General features: G+C 67.6%; 1 protein-coding gene across 3 annotated transcripts; it reads left to right on the top strand.

The window, feature by feature from the left end:
- The first annotated feature begins 1,020 nt into the window (after positions 1-1,020).
- FGFR3 (fibroblast growth factor receptor 3) lies at positions 1,021-17,623 on the top strand. Of its 3 annotated transcripts, none has more exons than XM_035005466.1 (18): positions 1,021-1,135; positions 1,504-1,714; positions 7,310-7,579; positions 7,840-7,893; positions 9,867-10,036; positions 10,110-10,233; positions 10,308-10,498; positions 12,321-12,465; positions 12,932-13,122; positions 13,474-13,619; positions 14,036-14,157; positions 14,240-14,350; positions 14,433-14,623; positions 14,709-14,831; positions 14,940-15,010; positions 15,163-15,300; positions 15,488-15,593; positions 15,664-17,623. In XM_035005466.1, exons 2-18 carry the CDS (start codon positions 1,606-1,608, stop codon positions 15,808-15,810), a joined length of 2,409 nt encoding a protein of 802 aa, XP_034861357.1. In that variant the 5' UTR covers positions 1,021-1,135; positions 1,504-1,605; the 3' UTR covers positions 15,811-17,623. The 3 variants fall into 3 exon arrangements, with proteins under 3 accessions (XP_034861357.1, XP_034861356.1, XP_034861358.1); XM_035005465.1 differs by having other exon boundaries at positions 13,471-13,619; XM_035005467.1 differs by lacking the exon at positions 12,321-12,465 and adding an exon at positions 11,499-11,649.
- The last annotated feature ends 618 nt before the right edge of the window (positions 17,624-18,241 follow it).

Genomic DNA, 18,241 nt, shown 5'->3' with positions numbered 1-18,241 from the left:
GCCATGCCTGTGTCTCCCCTCCCCTCTCTGTGCCCCTCTGGGTTTGCCTGAAAGTGGGAGAAGTGCCGTCTTCCTTGTGAAGGGGGGCACAGAAGGCGTAGTCACCTGGGGTCCTCTCCAGCTCAGATCGTCCCACCCAGCAGTGCCCCAGGACCTGTCACAACTCCACCAGCTCAAGCTCTGCCACCAGCTACCCTCATCCTTTGCCAGAGCCCGAGGGTTGGTGTCCCCTCTCTGAGGCCCCCACCCCTGCTCTCCACTGTGATGCCTGGCCAGCACCCAATCTCCAAACTTGTCTCCTCCTGGAGGATTGGGAGTAACTCGGGGAGCTTAGCTACAAGCAGCAGGGAGACCCGTGCTTCTGGGATGCAGTTCGCTGGTACTTCAGCCCCAGGCAGACAGGCAGAGACGCCCCTCACTGCCGGGCCTTTGCACACACAGTGCCCCGGGCCTTGATGCGCTCCTGGGCTTGTCCACCTGAGGACTGGCTGCTCACACCTCGGGGTTCAGCTTGGGCAGCTCCTTCTCCGTGAAGCCTCTCTGACAGGCTTCACCCACCGAGACGCTCCCCTTCTATGTCCCCGCGTTCCGTGGCCTGAAGCCCTGATCGGAGGCCGGATGGCACCTGGGACTGCGAGGCCCGCAACTAGAGGTCCGCGCTCGGCCCCTCTGCGCGCCCGCCTGGCCCAGCGCTGCGACTGGGGGCCTCGCGCGTCCGGCCCCGGCTCCCACGCCCTCCGAGACCGCCCGGCGCCCCCGCCCGGCCCCGCCCCCTCTAATCCCCTCCGCGGGCGGGGGCCAGGCGAGCCGCGGCCCCGCCTCCGGGCCGCCCCAGGGGAGGGGCGTGTCCCGCGCCCGGCGAGTGGGGGCGGGCGTGGCCGGGGCGGGGCGGGCCGGGGGCGGGGCGGCCGCGGGCCAGCCCCCACTGGCTGCCGCGCGCCGGGCCGCCAGGGCTCAGTGCGCGCTGGCGGCGGCGGCGGTGGTGCGGGCAGCTGGCGCCGCGGAGTCCTGCTCCGCCGGGCGCACGGACGCACCGGCGAGCCGACGCTGGAGGCACGGGGCGCAGGCGCTGGGCCGGCGGGTAACGAGCCGGAGCAAGAGCCGCGCGCGGCGAGTGGGCGCCAGCGGCCGCCAGGTCGGTGCGCGGGCGCGGAGGGGTCGAGGCGGGCGCGCGGCGAGGCCAGAGCGCGCGGCGGGCTCACGTCCCGAGCGGTCTCTGCGGCGGGGCCCGGCCGGGGCGCAGGCTTCCCGCTCTGGAAAGTTTGCCGCCGCCGCCGCCCTGGGAGGGCTCTGCAGAAGTCAGGGAGGGAAGGGGGAGGAAGGGAGGGACCGCGGCGGGGAGGAGGCGGCCGGCGCCAGGCGGCCCGGGAGCCCAGGGCGGCGGCGGCGGGCGGGGCGGCCGGGGATCGGCGGAGCCGGGGCGCAGGAGCCCAGCCACCGGGGCTTCCGCCCTTGCGCGCCCCGGCTCCTCCGGGATAACGAACTGCCCGCCTCCTCCCGCAGTCTCCCGAGTGGCGCCCTCTTCCCGCCGGTGCCAGAGCGGGGCCATGGGGGGCAGCATGCCCGCGCGCGTCGCCTGAGGACGTCGTCGCCCTCGCCCCCACTATGGGCGCCCCGGCTCGCGCCCTCGCGTTCTGCGTGGCGCTGGCGGTCGTGACCGGCGCCGCCTCGGGGCCCCCAGGCATGGAGCAGAGCGTCGTGCGGAGAGCGGCAGGTAAGGAAGCCCCCGACGCGCTGGGCGTCGGGGCCCAGGAACCGGCTCCTGGGTGGGTGGGGGGCGCCGGATCTGAGTGGGCCCGAGGGCGCGCCCTGGGCTGGCCCTGCGGAACCAGTGCCGGGGTTTCTGCCGCCTCCCTCCCCGGGAATCTCGGCCAGGAGTTTGTGGGGCTCCTGGAGCTTCAGGGCTACCACCCAAGTGCGAGGCCGCGGCGGGGAGCTGGACGCGCCCGCGGTGTCCGCGGCCACTGCCCCCGCGGTTCCCTAGTGGGGCTCAGCCTGCCCCCGGGCAGCATCGGGAGAGCGCTGGGGGCTGCGTTTCCCATTCCCATTGTTGTTCTGCGGGTCCTCACTGACGGAAAGTTATTGTTGGTGCCGCAGTCCCAACCCGCCTCCGTCCCGGTTCAGGGCTGCGGCCCAAAGCGAAAGACCGCACTTTGGGGGGAGGGTGTGAGAGCGCGTTAGCCTGCCACCCGGGCCCTGCCCCCCAGTGGCCTGCGTGACGACGCAACACCCGTCTAGTGCCTCCGCTCCCCAGCCCTGCGGGTGAAGGTGTCTGCTCCCCCAGGGTGCGCGCCCGACGCCAGGCTGGGCGCCGGGAGGTGAGAGGGCGGGTGTCCGAGGGACGTGGAGCCGCGGACCCCAGCTGGCAGTCAAGGTCGGGTGGGCGTCGGGGGTCCGCTAGGGGCCCGCGGGCCGAGCTCCGGGGAGGGGCGGGAGCGCGTCGGTGCGCCAGGCCCCGCCCCGCACACGCGCCGCGGCCCTCGAGGTGTAGCGTGCGCGGCCCCCTGCCGAGCCCGCCGTGCGCTCCGGGCGGTGCCGCCCCACACACGCGCCGCCAAGCTCCCGGCTGCGCCCCGGCGGGGGGTGGAAACAGCCGGCCCCGAGGAGAGAGCCGGCCCGGGGGGGGGGGGGGGCCCGGGGGGGGGGCGGGGGGGGGGGGGGACAGGCGGCCCCGAGGAGAGAACCGGCCCCGGGGACAGACGGCCCCGAGGAGAGAGCCGGCCCGGGGGACAGGCGGCCCCGGGGGACAGGCGGCCCCGAGGAGAGAGCCGGCCCGGGGGACAGCCGGCCCCGAGGAGAGAGCCGGCTCCGGGGGACAGACGGCCCCGAGGAGAGAGCCGGCTCCGGGGGACAGACGGCCCCGGGGGACAGACGGCCCCGAGGAGAGAGCCGGCCCGGGGAGAGAGCCGGCCCCGGGGGACAGCCGGGCGAGGGCGAGGGGCCGCGCGCACCCCCGCTCCGTCCCGGCGGCCGCGCGGAGGGAGGCCTTCGCCCGGTGAGCTCACGCCCCACCCGGGCGGGACCCGAACAGCCGCTCCTTTGTACCCGGCGCGGCCACAGACCGCGCATTGATGGCGGCCGCGGCGGCCTCGCAGGGAGGTGTGAGCTGAGCGGCGGCGGGCGCGCCGTGCCAGGGAGGCGGCGGCCGCGGGCAGGACGGAGGCAGATGGCGGCCCGCCCCTCCCCGCGCCCCCGCGCCCCTTTCTGCGGCGGCGGCTGCAGCCTCCCGGAACAATGTCATTTTTTTATGAATGAAGTGGGCCCGGCGCTTGAATGTGTGTGTCATTCAGCGGCGTGACAGAGGCCGTCGCGAGGTCAGCGCGCGCTTTTAGCGCCTGCTCAGGCGGCCCCAGCTTCCAGGGGCGCCGAATAGGCCGTCGCGGGGGGAGCCCCGAATTAGCATTCGCATTCAGATAAAGATATTACTCACTACGGCCGAGGAATGTCAACTAGCCCCGGGGAGGGCGCGGCGGGCGGGGCTCCAGGCCCCCTGGGGACCCCCTGCGGCGTGCGGGGGCGGGCATGGCGGGGGGGCTCCGTCCTCCCTCTGGGAACTGGCCGCACCCATGAGGCCGGTCCCGGGGCGCAGGCCTGGGGCACAGCAGCAGGAGGGACCCCAGGGCGCGGGGCCTTTTTGCCCCACCAGGGCAGAGCTGCCCCGCCGCCCCGAAGTGGAGGGGCTGAGACAGGTAGTGAGTTGCTAGGTCAGTGAGCTTTTAATCCGGTTCGCTAAGGACATGGACCAGGCCGTAAAAATTCAAGGACCTCGTGAAATTTAGAGTTTCCAGCTGACACTGTCCCGGGAAACAAATTAAAAAGCCAGACTTGCCTGGGGTCGGGGTGGGGAAGGTGCGGGCCACTGGACTGACCTGGGCAGCCTTCATCTGCCCATGGGGCCAGTGTTCTCTGTGAGGGGCCTGGGGGGGGGCACTCCCCTGCCGCCTGAACCCACCCAGCCAAGAGGGGTCCTGTGGGAGTACAGGGCATTTCCCAGAAAAGCACTGGTTGCAGCCTCCCCCACCTCCTGCTCATCAGGGCTGGACTTTGAGCCCCACAGGCCTCTGGGTGGTTCATTAACCTGGCTGAGCCAGAGGCTGGACTTCTGACCTCCGCCCCTGCACTGAACTGAGAAGCACCCCTGCCCCCAGGGCCTCAGGTCCTCCTTGGGGCTGCTCTGGGTCCTGGCTGTGCCCCGTTTCATAACTGGAACTAAAAGGGAACAGGAGCCCCAGCAGGCACGGGCTGGAGGGGCAGCCTGGCAGGTCTGAGTGACTTACAAGTGAGTAAGCAATGAGGGGGGTCTCTTCTGGATGAGAAGGGAGCCTCCTTACTCTACATCCTGCTGGGGGCTCTGGGAGCCCTCCTGGAGCCCCAGTCACCTTACCTTTTTGTGAGGACAGGTAATGGCAGGGTTCTGGGAAGGTCAGGCTGGGTCATCCCATAAGCCCACATTCACTTGCCTGATCTCCAAACCGCCCCCCCCTTTTTTTCTAACTTTGGTATGAAACTTTTCAGATAGTTTCCAGGTGGGGAGGCGGTAGATCAGATCTTCTCCCTCGGCTTCGGGTCCCTTTGAGAAAACCCATGTCTCTTGGGCTATTTAGAAGCTCTGGAGGGCAGTGAAAGCTTCATCACACATCCGGAACCAGACCCTTTGTTCTTCATCCCACCCCAAACCCCAGATCCCTTGCGGGCAGCCAGTCCAATGGTTCCTTTGAATCAGGTCTGAATTTGATGCTTGTTCTTTGGGGTCACCCCCAAGGCCCTTCTGAGGAAGGGTTGTCCACTCCTGTGCACTCCCCGTGCACTGGGGGGCCCTCGACTGTAGTGACCTGAATCTAGGAGCGTATCCTGCCCGTCGGGGGTCAGGGCCTGGGCGGCAGCCCTCCCAAGCAAGCTCTGGCTGTGGCCTGGTAACATCAAAGGTGATGGCTTGGGTCTCTCACCCCTGCTCTCCCGGGACCCAGCACTTTCACAGCTGGGGTGGCCTCCCGGGCCTTCCGGTGGGATTTCTGCCCTGTGTCCCAGTGGGGGAAATTGAGGCACGAGGCCAGTGAGCAGCAGAGTCAGGGGGACCCTGTGACTGGGAGACAGCGGGCCTTTCCAGGACACAGTACCCCTTGGGTGGTCCCATGGGCTGCCCTCGGCCTACGGCCCCCAAATGAGCTCCGCCCCCTGTTGGGGTGGGGATGCAGGTGGGGGCAGGCATTCCACCTATGCCCACTCCCCTCAGGCACGTGGGCACCTGCCGTGGCACACAGGACTTGGCCTCCAGCATGCGTGGGCCCCAGCGCTTGCGTGGGCGTGGGTAGGGCCCCCTTTTGTTGATCAGGAAAGACTCCCTCCTAGGGCTGCTGGGGGTGGGGGCTGAACGGCATGTGCCCCTGCCGCTCCCCGGGTAGGGCCAGACAGTGGCTGGGTTAGTGCCCACCCATGCCCATCACTTTGGGCCCTGCCCATCCTCCTCTGTCCCCCTGCCTGACCCCATCCCCTCGGCCACTGCTGGGTCACCCCCAGGGTCCTCGGTGGCTCAGGGTGGGCCTGGTGGGTCAGCTCTACTGGAGGCAGAGACTCTGCTGCCCTGGCCCGGGGGTCCCTGGCTTCGGCACCTGGGCAGGTCAAGGGCTGGGCCTCAGCTGAGTGCAGCGTCTGTCCAGCAGCAGATGGCTGGCCTGGGGGCTGCTCTGTGCTCCTCAGTCCCGTGCTGGACGAGGTTGAAGTGAATACTGTGTGGATGGTTGACCTGCCGAGGCTGCCCAGACCAAACCAGAACCAACCACTGTTGCCCTTGGGCCAGGGCCTGGGGCTGAGGCTGCCATGACCAGCCTGTCCTCAGCCTTCTGGGGGGCCTCAGTCAGTGCCCAGCACTGGGTGGTCCCCACAGGATACAGTAGCCAGGACTGGGGGCTGGAGGTCAGAGCAGGAGGCCCCTGACTGTGGGGCCCCCAGGGATGCAGACTCGGAGGATACTCCAGAGACCCTCCTGGTGGGCATGGGGCTGGTGGGCCCGCCGGAAGTGGGTGGGCAGAATTGGGACTGTCCAGGGAGCCAGGGCCTGGTGTGGCTAGAGTGGGCAGCTGGGCCCTCGAATCTAGGCCACGCGTCGGCAGAATGACAAGTGATGGTGTAACTGACCCAGCCGGGTCTGGGGAAGGAGGCCTGGGCAGCGGGACCACCCACCTCTGTCCCGGGCCCCAAGCCCAGGCTGCCCTCCTGCGCTGGCCATTGTCTGGCCCTGGCAGGGAGGCTTGGGGGTGATAGCCAGCCCCGCCAGGGGTATGTCCCTGGATCTCAGCGAGCTAGGCAGCCGCTGGGCAGGGAGGAGGGCCCTGGGGGCTTACGGGTGGACATCCGCCCTTGGCGAGCGTCTTCTACCCCAACTTAGCATTTGCACGTAAGGTGGGCCAGGTCACCTTAGCCTAGCTCAAGGGTTCCCGCTCTGACCTGCTCACAACCTCCCACCCCTCCCAGCTTGTGTTCTTATCCGTGAAATGGTGGGGGGAGGGTCCCAGGTCCCCTTAACCCACTGGCCTGTGAGACCGCTGCCCGCAGTATCCCGTCTGTACTTAGGAATGTTCTGCTGTGTGTTTAGTGTAGTGCTGAGGCGTAGCTCACACACACGACACTCCCTTCTAAGTTGGGGTACAGGCATTCCATGTCCCCGAGACCCGGGCTGGCCCCCGAGGTCACCGGCCCACAGCAAGTGCTGCCCAGCCGTGGTGGCTTCCTCCTCGAGCTGGGGAGCGTCTGTTCTCTGGTCCGGAAGTGCTTTTGCTGCCAGGATGAGAAATGGGGGGCAGTAAGTGGGACCCCTGCCCCCCACCACGTCCTTCCTGCCTCGAGCCTCTGTTTTAGGCTAGAAGCCAGAGGTCTGTGGAGGACCTCTGCCTGCCGGCTGGTTTTGTACAGCCTGTAAGCTCAGCATGGATTTTGCATTTCTAAGTGGTTGGGAAAAACCAGAGGAAGAATGATACTCCGTGACACCCTGCAACTTGAATTCTCAATGTCCATGAGTATGGTCTGGCGAGTGCGCAGCCGACCCCGCTTCCTCGCGTGTCATCCACCTCGGTGCCGCGACGGTGTGGTTGTCCTCAGGGCTCACACCAGTTGGCAGGCCTGGGACACTTTGCAGGACAGCAGGCTCTGGATGCGGTGGCCCTTGCCTAGCCCTCTGGGCCCCAGATGCCCCCGCCACAGCCTTTGCTGCATGTCTGGGCAGTGGGCCAGCCGTGGGGCCTCCCGGGGGTGCCGGGCGCCCAGGATTCCTGTTTCGGGGGCACCTGCCTCAGGGTCATCATCTCCTCCACAGAGGCCCTGGGACCTGAGCCTGGCCAGCAGGAACAGCTGGTCTTTGGCAGCGGGGACACCGTGGAGCTGAGCTGCCATGCGCCTGCCGGTGGTCCCACGGGGCCCAGTGTCTGGGTCAAGGACGGTGTGGGGCTAGTGCCCTCCGACCGCATCCTGGTGGGGCCTCAGCGGCTGCAGGTGCTCAACGCCTCCCACGAGGACGCGGGGGCCTATAGCTGCCGGCAGCGGCTCACTCAGCGCGTGCTGTGTTACTTCAGCGTGCGCGTGACCGGTGAGTGCCCCGGGGCCCCACCGAGCTCACCGTGTGGCCTGCCACCGTGTGGCCTGCGGCTGCGCTCCACCCCACATTGAGGGTCTTGGTGGTCGTTGGGTGGGGGCACCCCGTAGGAGGTGCTGCGTGAAGGGGCTCCAGCCCTGCCCGTGGGCGGCCCCCACAGACCCGGGAGGAGGTAGAGGTACTGGGGTGTAGGCCCTGGGCATTTGCCTGTCGGGGGGCCGACCCCTGTACACTCCCTGTTGCCTGAATTTCAGATGCTCCGTCCTCCGGAGATGATGAAGACGGGGAGGATGAGGCTGAGGATACAGGTGAGCCCGGGTTCCAGGCACGCCAGGCTGGCCAGGGTTGGAGACCTGCCTTCCCAGGGGTGGGCTTGCTTCCTAGCTGCCAAGCCCTACACTCTGCAGGTACAGGGCCTCCTGCTCCTCAGGCAGGTAGGAGACCGAGACCTGGGGGCTGCCCCCCTGGGGTCACACCGAGCGTGGGGTCCCCTCACTGTGGCGGCCCTGAGCTCTGGGTGGCAAGCTGGGGGGGTGGGGGCGCTGCGTGGCAGGTGAGACAGGGAGGCCGCGGCGGGGGCAGTAAGGTGGCCCAGCCGGGCTGCTGTGGGTCATCGGACTGAGGAGTCGGGGCATGGGAGGTGGGAGTGGAGGGTGGCTGTGGGCTCCAGGGACACCAGCTTTGGGCACGTGTTCATTGTAAAGGGGAGGCTGTGGCATTTGTGGGGAGCAGGTGGGGTCACAGCACGCAGGTGTGTAAGCCTGGCGCAGTGGCGGGTAGACTTTGCCAATCACGGAGGGGCTGGCTAGGGGAGGTGGAGGGCCCCGAGGGGTCCAGTGGCAAAGAGGTGAGGGGGAGCCCTCTAGGGAGGTGGAGCTGGGTGGGGATGTGGGAGAGGAGTGGTCCCCGGAGAGGAGCCAGGTGCCGGGGTGCGTAGGTCGGCTCTACCTTGGGTGTGCATGCTGACAGAGGCGTGGAAGGGCCCTTCCTGAGGAGCCACTAGGTCTCCTCTATTTTCCCTTTTTCCTTTGGCTGCCAGGAGTTCAAAGCCAAGCTCCAGGCCCAGTTGCTCCTGGAGCCCCGGCCACCCTGGCCATGTCAGGCGGTGCTGGCCCCTCCACCCCCCCCCCAGCACAACCCGGTGGGCTCAGGGGCTCCAAGGGTCACTGGCAGGCTGTCCTCCACAGACACCGTCCAGCAGGGCTGAGCCACCATGGTCTCAGCCTGCAGTCCCCCCGGGGTCTCTGCCCCTGGAGGGCTCCCTGCCTGGGCCTCAGCGCCCTCCTCCGCCACATGGCTGTGTTGAAGGCAGCAGGGCAGGGGTGGGGGTGAGAGGGGCGTCTCTCCCCTGTCCTAGGGGATGCCTGTCCAGCCTCCCAGGGCAGGAATGCAGCCCCCACCCCAGTAACAAGGAAGGATGGAAACCAATTAGGGTGGAGGATGGGGACAACCCTGAAAACCAGGAGGGGGCAGTGCCCCCCAGATGCCATGTCCCCTCCCCCTGCCCGGCAGGCCCTAGAGTGCTCTAGAGGGTGACTCTGGGTCTCAAGGGTTCTAGCAGGCACCTGGCCACCTTTGAGACTCTGGGCTCTGCAGGGGGCTGGGCCTTATGTCCCGCTCCGCGGCTTCTAGGTCCTGGCCTTGCTTGTCCACCCAGCTGGGCTCTGTGACCTGGGCTGGCCTGGTTCCGCTGCTGGCTGGGTCTCCACTTCAGTGGGCCGGCCCCAAGTGTGCCTCCCTGGGTTGGTGGGTGTTGCCCGGGAGATACCCTTATGTCTCGAAGGCTCCCAGGTCAGGGTGTATTGTTCTGGACCCTCGGGCCCCCTTGGCTGCTGCGGGTGCTTGCGGGAGGCAGATAGGGAGGGGAGGGGCGTGCTTAGCTTTGAGAATGCTGGGAGGCGACACTGGGGCTGTCGGCGGCCTTGTCCAGCCAAGGCAGAGGTCCTCAAAAGTCCCAACACTCCGGGGGCGCTTGGGTGGCTCAGTCGTTAAGCGTCTGCCTTCGGCTCGGGTCATGATCCCGGGGTCCTGGGATCGAGCCCCGCATCGGGCTCCCTGCTCGGCGGGAAGCCTGCTTCTCCCTCTCCTACTTCCCCTGCTTATGTTTCCTCTCTCGCTGTGTCTCTGTCAAATAAATAAAATCTTAAATAAAAAAAAAAAAAGTCCAACACTCCATACACGGAGGCTGGAGGCGTGAGCAGCCTGGCGGCTTCTGAAGCGGGCTCAGGTGGACCTCTGTCCCCACCCTGGTTACGGCTGGCACGCCCCCCTCTGCCAGCAGGGGCCCCTTACTGGACGCGGCCTGAGCGCATGGACAAGAAGCTGCTGGCGGTGCCGGCCGCCAACACCGTGCGCTTCCGGTGCCCGGCCGCCGGCAACCCCACGCCGTCCATCTCCTGGCTGAAGAACGGCAAGGAGTTCCGAGGCGAGCACCGCATCGGGGGCATCAAGGTGGGCCTGGTGGCGGGCGGTGCTGGCCGGCGGGGTCCTGGGCCGCTGTCCCCTCACGCGCGCCTGCCCACAGCTGAGGCACCAGCAGTGGAGCCTGGTCATGGAGAGCGTGGTGCCCTCGGACCGCGGGAACTACACGTGCGTCGTGCAGAACAAGTTCGGCAGCATCCGGCAGACCTACACCCTGGACGTGCTGGGTGAGGCCCCCGGGGCTGACGGGTGTGGGCTGGCGGCGCGGGCCGGGTGGCCCCTAACCCCGTCTGCCCCGCAGAGCGCTCTCCGCACCGGCCCATCCTGCAGGCGGGGCTGCCTGCCAACCAGACGGCCGTGCTGGGCAGCGACGTGGAGTTCCACTGCAAGGTATACAGCGACGCGCAGCCCCACATCCAGTGGCTCAAGCACGTGGAGGTGAACGGCAGCAAAGTGGGGCCTGACGGCACCCCCTACGTCACCGTCCTCAAGGTGGGTGCCACCCCTGGCCGGGCGCCGGCGGCCGGCTGCTGCTCGGGAGCTGCCGGGACTGGCCCTGCTGGCCCCCCCGTGGCCGGGGACCGGGAAGGCATCCCAGCAGGGAGGCTCGCTGGGTCAAAGGGTTGGCGGGGGAGAAGGAGTGGGGGGCTCGGCTCCGCACTGGCGGGCTGGGGGGTCGGCCTGGGAGTCTGGGCCCAGTCCCGGCATGTGAGGCAGGCAGCACGTGGTCCTGCGGTGAGTCCTCGGTTTCCCGTCTGCTCTGAGGGCCGGCCTCAGCCCTGGAGGCAGGCCTGCAGACAGCGCCCTGGGCCGGGGTCAAGCTCAAGGCCCCAGGGCAGGCAGGTGGCAGCTGAGCCCTCCCGGCGCGGCAGGCTGTGGGCCCGAGGTGCAGGCAGCCACGCCTCCGGCCGCCCTGATTCGACACCGTCTGCATGCGCAGAGCATGGCTCGCGGTCCGCCTGCCTCCCTCGGCCCTCGCTTTGTTCCCACGGCCTCAGGGGCGGGGGCCACCCTAGTTGGGATGGTTGTGACGCTCAGCCCAAAGAGAAACATCTGTTGCTCACGGGGGTAGGGAGCGGGCGCTTGGGCTGAGGGCGGGAGTGCAGACCCGACCGGAGAGGCCACCGTGGCCCCGTCGGGTGAGATCTCCACACTCACGGGAACACACTTACCGAGAGCCGGGCCCCGCTGGGACCCCAGGGCTAGGCAGCGGAGGGCCTCTCAGGGGTGCCTGCCAGGGCCACACTCTGCGCTGAAGCGGGTGGGCGTGCAGAAGGCGCATCCTGTGAAACCATGGCCCACCACGGGCAGGTGCTTCCGTGGCCGCCTCCAGGCAGACTCCCTGCCCGGCATGGCCCGGCCTGGCCCCCGCCCTCCGTTCCTTGAGGCCCACCCCCGTGGCGGGGTCTGCCCGGCCCTGCGCCCGCACGGCCGCTCTGTGCCCAGCCGGGCTGCTGAGGGCGCGCCTAAGCCGGGTCTCTTGTCCCCGCAGTCCTGGATCAGTGAGAGTGTGGAGGCCGACGCACGCCTCCGCCTGGCCAATGTGTCCGAGCGTGATGGGGGCGAGTACCTCTGTCGAGCCTCCAATTTCATAGGCGTGGCTGAGAAGGCCTTTTGGCTGCGTGTTCACGGGCCCCAAGCAGGTAACGACTCTGTCCCACGCTGCCTGGCACGCCGAGCTCCAGCTCCGACACCCTGGCCACGCGCCCACCTGCACGCCCCCGTCCTGCTCGCTCCCCGCCCCGTGGCTCGCGCTGTGCTCCCGGCGGAGCCGCGTCCGCGATGCTGCCGCCTCTGGCCTCCACTGTGACCGCCCGCTTCGGGCCGCGGCCTGTGCCGACCCCGCCTGCGCTCCCGCCGCACCCCCGGAGGCCTCCGACCCGCAGAGGCTGCACCGCCCCGCGCGCTTCCGCTTCGCCCGCCCCGCCCGCGCGCGCCTCTCGCGCTCCGCGCTCCCGCCCGCTCCCGCCCCGGCCCCGCGGCCGGCTGCCCTGCTGCCGGGCTGCCCCCCGGCTCACCCGCCCCCGCGCCCCCGCGCGCACACTAACCCCGCACGCGCGCCCGTGCAGCACGCCGCTGGCCGCATGCCTGGCGCTCACCTGGGACAGAGGACTCGCCGGTGGAGGGACTGGCTTCGGGCTCTGTGTGGACGCGCGAGGCCGAGGACCCGTGGCGCCGGGCCGGGGCCGTGGTGGTGGCGGCGGCGGCGGCGTTTTCCTTGCAGCCTGGCTGGACCGTGAGCGCGTGGACTCTGGCTGCGGTGCCCTTGGCAGGTGCTGGTGCTCGCCTATCGCGCTCTGTTCTCTCTTTGTAGACGGCGGGCGCTAACACCACCGACAAGGAGCTAGAGGTGCTGTCCTTGCACAATGTCACCTTTGAGGACGCGGGGGAGTACACGTGTCTGGCGGGCAATTCTATCGGGTTTTCCCATCACTCTGCGTGGCTGGTGGTGCTGCCAGGTACTGGCTCCTGCGGCCTGCTCTGTCCCCGTCCTGCCGGGGTCGCTGGCGTGGGACACTCCACGGCTGCCAGGGACAGGCGGGGGACCCTGCGGCCCGGGGCCACCTCGGTCCCCGGTGCTCCTGCGCCAGGCCGATGGCTGGTAGGGGAACGCGGTCGACGCGCCGCGTCTTGGCTCACAGGCCCCCCTGGAGCCCCCCACTCCCGGCCAGGTCCCCGACAGCCTAGGTGGCAGCTCTGGCGTCTCCCCAGGTGCCGGGTGTCAGTGCTGCTGGCTCTGTGGGGCTCCTCCTCTGCTGGGTGTCCCCCTGCTGACCCGGCGTTGCCGACCGCAGGCCCCTCAGGGCGCCCCCACCGGGGCTCCGAGCCCCTTCCCCGCGCCCACCGCGCCTCTGGCCCCGGCCCTGGGCGGCCCACGGGGGCTCGTGCGGCTGGGCCAGGCCTGCAACGCCCGTGTCTTTGCAGCCGAGGAGGAGCTGGCGGAGGCCGGCGAGGCTGGCAGCGTGTACGCGGGCGTCCTCAGCTACGGGGTGGGCTTCCTTCTCTTCATCCTGGTGGTGGGGGCCGTGGCGCTGTGCCGCCTGCGCACGCCCCCGAAGAAGGGCCTGGGCTCGCCCACCGTGCACAAGGTCTCCCGCTTCCCACTCAAGCGACAGGTAACAGAAAGTAGATACCGGGTTCCGAGCCGCCTGGCCTCCCGGAGCCCCCATGGCCCCGCCTGCTGGGCTCCTGAGCGCAGGGACACCCCGCGGCATCTGAGGCGCAGGGCCTGCCCAGGGGTGCGGGTCTGTGTGGCCCCTGAGCCGACCCCGCCCTCGTCCTTGCGGTGCCCCGGGTCACTTGATCTTCACGCGGCGCTTTGTGGAGGGCAGCCAGACTTCCCAGGCCCCGGCCAGCCCTGCCCACAGGCAGAGCCGCATCCTCGCTGTCCCTAGCTACCCCCGACCCCCTCCCTCCCGCCGTGGTTTGGCCCCACGACACCAACCTGTCCCTGCTGACCCAAGCAGGTGTCCTTGGAGTCCAACTCGTCCATGAACTCCAACACGCCGCTGGTGCGCATCGCCCGGCTGTCTTCTGGGGAGGGCCCTGCGCTGGCCAACGTCTCCGAGCTGGAGCTGCCTGCTGACCCCAAGTGGGAGCTGTCCAGGGCCCGGTCAGTGGTGGCAGTGTGAGCCTGTGCGCTGGGGCTGGGCTCTGACTCGGTGGGGATCGGGGACACGTGGGGTGTAGCCCCGTGGCGGGGGAGGAGGCACCACTCCGAAACCTGATAGGACTCCGATCAGAGGCAGGTAGGAATCAGCTCCGTGCACAGCGTGGCTACGGCCAGAGGAGGCTGAGCCAGGGACAGAGGCTCCCGGGGGTGGGGGCACCCCTTGCAAAGTGCTCTGTCTGGAGGGCCCCCGCACAGAGGAAGAGGCTGCAGGGTCAGCGTCTTTCATCTTCACGAGCAAGGTTGTGGAGCAAGTATGGAGGGCTTCCCGGATGCGGTGGCACTGGGCCTCCGAGACTGCCTGGGACAGAGTCCGAAGCAGGCGGGAGTGCTCATTGCCTCTTCGTCTCTGCCACCAGGCTGACCCTGGGCAAGCCTCTTGGGGAGGGCTGCTTCGGCCAGGTGGTCATGGCGGAGGCCATCGGCATCGACAAGGACCGGGCTGCGAAGCCTGTCACTGTGGCCGTGAAGATGCTCAAAGGTGAGGGAGGGGAGGGCTGTGGCAGCGGGGACCTGGGCAGGGCTGGGGCAGCGGTGCCTGATGCAGCCTCCCTCCTGTGCAGACGACGCCACGGACAAGGACCTCTCGGACCTGGTGTCTGAGATGGAGATGATGAAGATGATCGGCAGGCACAAGAACATCATCAACTTGCTGGGGGCGTGCACCCAGGGCGGTAGGTGCTGCGGGCGGGCGAGCAGCTGGGGCTCCCGGCGCCCCGAGGGCGGGGCCCTCCGCTGAGGCTCCTGTGCTCCTAGGGCCCCTGTATGTGCTGGTGGAGTACGCGGCCAAGGGCAACCTGAGGGAGTACCTGCGGGCCCGGCGGCCCCCGGGCATGGACTACTCCTTTGACACCTGCAAGCTGCCCGAGGAGCAGCTCACCTGCAAGGACCTGGTGTCCTGCGCCTACCAGGTGGCGCGGGGCATGGAGTACCTGGCCTCGCAGAAGGTGAGCGGGGGTGGGAGGAGGGGCGGCAGGTCCCTCAGCCGGCCGGGGCCACTTGGGAGCCTCACTGCCCACCCCTCGCCCTCAGTGCATCCACAGGGACCTGGCCGCCCGCAACGTGCTGGTGACCGAGGACAACGTGATGAAGATCGCGGACTTCGGCCTGGCCCGTGACGTGCACAACCTTGACTACTACAAAAAGACCACCAACGTGAGCCCAGCTGGAGGGGGGTGGTTGATTGGTGGGGGGGAAGGAGAGGGAAGGCCCCCCCACCAGCAAGACGGCACTGGCCCCAACGTGCCCCCTTCCCCCTCCCAGGGCCGGCTGCCCGTGAAGTGGATGGCGCCTGAGGCCTTGTTTGACCGAGTCTACACCCACCAGAGTGACGTGTATGTGGTCTCCCAGATCCTGGGGAGGGCCAGGGGGTCGGGAGCTGCGGGGGACGCGGGACAGAGACGGGCCCCTCCCAGGCCCTGGCCCATCTCCCCTGCTCTCCGGTGGGGGGCGCAGGGCAGGCTGACTGTCCTGTGCGCCCCACCAGCTGGTCCTTTGGGGTCCTGCTCTGGGAGATCTTCACCCTGGGGGGCTCACCGTACCCCGGCATCCCCGTGGAGGAGCTCTTCAAGCTGCTGAAGGAAGGTCACCGCATGGACAAGCCGGCCAACTGCACACACGACCTGTGAGTGTCCGCGCCCTGCGGCCACCCTTCCTGACACTGGTCCACGGGGCGGCTCACCTCCCCCCACCCCCCCGTGGCCTGGGAGCTCCCTCAGCAGGGTGTCCGAGGGGGACGGGTGGGAACCCATTGCGGGCTGGGCTCGGGTGGGCGCCGGGCCGGGAGCCTCACCCGAGCGCGCTGCCCACAGGTACATGATCATGCGGGAATGTTGGCACGCGGTCCCCTCCCAGAGGCCCACCTTCAAGCAGCTGGTGGAGGACCTGGATCGCATCCTCACTGTGACGTCCACGGATGTGAGTGCTGGCCCCCCCCGCCCCCATGCTGCGTGGGGGGGACACAGCACTGACCGCCGCCCACCCACAGGAGTACCTGGACCTGTCCGTGCCTTTCGAGCAGTACTCACCAGGCGGCCAGGACACCCCCAGCTCCAGCTCCTCGGGGGACGACTCTGTGTTTGCCCATGACCTGCTGCCTCCAGCCCCACCCGGCAGTGGGGGCCCGCGGACGTGAAGGGCCATCGGCCTGCAGGCCGAGCCCCCACCAATGTGAGAGTGGATGCCAGCTCCCCCCCGCCCCCCTGTGCTGCTGGTGGAGTGCTGTCAACCACTGGGGCCCCCTGGCCCGGGTCTGAGTCCTGGGACAGATGGACAGACAGCTGTGTGTGTGTGGGTGTGAGGGAGTCTTGGGGCCCCGGGCGCAGGGATCCCCGGGGTGCCCGCCCTGCTGTACAATGACCTCCTGGCCACCAGCACTGGCAGCACCAGGGGGACGAATGTAGAATGTAAAGGGGTTCCTCCCGGGGCCCCTCAGGACAGGGAGCGGGGCCCCTGCCCCAGGCTCCCCTCCCCCCACCGGCTGCCTCCAGGGAGCCCCAGGGCTGGCCTGGCTCTGGCATGCAGTGTAGGGCCTTGGGCTGAGCCTGCGGGGTCGCCCCCACGCGCAGGCCGCCCACCCACGCGACACCTCGTGCCTGGGGGTGAGTGTGAGCACGCACGCAGCCCCCCACCTCCAGCCTCCCCCACGTCCCACCCTGCTCCTTGGAGACGGAATTACGGGTACCTGAAGCCTTTAACTTCTCTCCGAGAGGTTCATTCCAGAAATGAGTGTACATTTATATAAATAGAAGCCGTGTGTAGGATACACACACGTATATATATATAAATACCTATATGGAAGAAGGGCTGGTGTCGCAGGCCTGGGACCCCGGGGGCCCAGGGAGCCTCCCCGAGGGATTTGCTGTGGAGACAAGCACAAACACCAGCAGATGATGGAGGGGCTTTTCTGGCAGTTTTGTTTTAAAAATTGTACCTGGACCTGTATATTTGTAAAGCTATTTATCAACCCCCAGAACCCCCGTCGCTCTGTTGCTGCCCCTCCCCCCGCACGCTCATAGCGTTGACACAGCCGCATGGCAGAGAGGTTTCGGTTTTAACTTATTAACAGCTGAGAAGGGTCCTGCTCTATTTAGAGGCGCCGCGGGGCACGCACACCGCGCCGGGCTTGGCCAGCGGCACCCCGAAGCTCAGCCCGTTTCCGTGCGCCCTTAAGGGCCGTTCATAGTTTGAGGTGATTCTAGTGAGGATATTTTATTTCCTTTGGCCTTCTTTTGCAGGGGAATTAGATTTCTATAGGGTTTTTCTTTAGGAGATTTATTTTTTGGGACTTCAAAGCAAGCTGGTATTTTCCTCCAAGTTCTAATTGCCATGTGTTCCGGGTGGGGAGGCAGCTTCCAGTGGGGGCCAACCCTGCACGCAGGCTCAGATGTTATTAGATGTTACAAGTTTATATATATCTATATATATAATTTATTGAGTTTTTACAAGATGTATTTGCTGTAGATTAACACTTCTTACGCAATGCTTCTAGACTTTTATAGCCCGAACTGCCACCTTTCAAAGCTTGGGAGAGAAAGCCGTGAATTCAGTTTTGTTACTTTTTGTACTGTTAATGGCCCGAATTTGGGGGGCTGTTTTTTGCTCATCAGCTGGCCAGCCGGGCAGTGGTTCAGGGTGGTCTTTGTTCTCAGGGCCCCCCCCTCCCCGCCTTATGGGGGCCGAAGGTGTCGGCCCAAACTAGCAGACATGCTTTCCAGAAAATAAAGAGACGACTGGTTCCCATCCCTGCTCTGTGACTCCTTGTTTCCTGCCCTTCTGGAACCCCAGTTCAGTGTCCCTACTGCCTGCCTGGGACAGGTCCTGTCGGCCGCCCTCCCTGCCCTGAGGAGGGAGGGGTCTCCAGCTGCTACGGGCACAGACTGGGACTGGCAGCCTGCGGTCATAAGCTCAGGTCCCGGCTTGGATAGGACAATCCTGGGCAAAGCCAGGGGGAGGGTGGTCCGCTATGTCCAGCTGCATGGGGGTCCAACGTGGGCAGGGCACAACCTCAGGGCCATGGGTGGTCTTCATTGCCTCCGTCTGAGGTCCCCAAGGGCAGGGAATGCCAGCAAGGGGGTGTTCAGGGGATGGGCAATGAGAGCATCCTGGGGTGTGGCTGCGCAAGGAGGAAGGAAGGCCCTGCCAAGCTGCCTGGCTGCCCCTGGCTCGTGGGCTCTAGGTGGACTCGGGGGGTCCTGTGCAGGCATCTGCAGCGGCTTCTGAGGTCTCCCCCTCCACACCCCACCTGCTGGCACCTGCAGTTAGCTGGGGGGGAGAGGAGGTGGTTTCTAGTGGGGCTCCCCGCCCACCCCCGCCACAGAGCCACATGCCAGCAAAACTCACCTGGCCCCTGATTCAGACACACTGGTGGGGGGGGGCTGGGAGGGGGGAGAGTGCTGTCTGCTCTGGGAGCCACACTCCAGCTCCCGGATGCTTCCTTTCCCCATCCCAGGCCTGGCATCACCCCCGCCCCGCCCCAGGGGCTTCACCCGCAGCCCCTGCTCTCCACCACTCCTGGGACTTTGGGCAGACACTGCATGCTGACCCTCAGCTAGCTGGGGCACCGA

This window comes from Mirounga leonina, unplaced genomic scaffold, assembly GCF_011800145.1.
Source record: "Mirounga leonina isolate KUSES-001 unplaced genomic scaffold, KU_Mleo_1.0 Mir_129, whole genome shotgun sequence".
Classification (NCBI taxonomy): Eukaryota; Metazoa; Chordata; class Mammalia; order Carnivora; family Phocidae; genus Mirounga; species Mirounga leonina.
This window is presented reverse-complemented; position numbering and strand designations above follow the sequence as displayed.

What these genes read in the sequence shown, in the direction of transcription:
- FGFR3 (XM_035005467.1), top strand. Translation starts at nt 1,606, where the DNA reads ATGGGCGCCCCGGCTCGCGCCCTCGCGTTCTGCGTGGCGCTGGCGGTC. An exon ending in GGATGAGGCTGAGGATACAG is followed by an intron (nt 7,894 to 9,866) that starts GTGAGCCCGGGT and finishes CTCTGCCAGCAG; the next exon opens with GGGCCCCTTACTGGACGCGG. An exon ending in CCTACGTCACCGTCCTCAAG is followed by an intron (nt 10,499 to 11,498) that starts GTGGGTGCCACC and finishes TTGTCCCCGCAG; the next exon opens with TCCTGGATCAGTGAGAGTGT.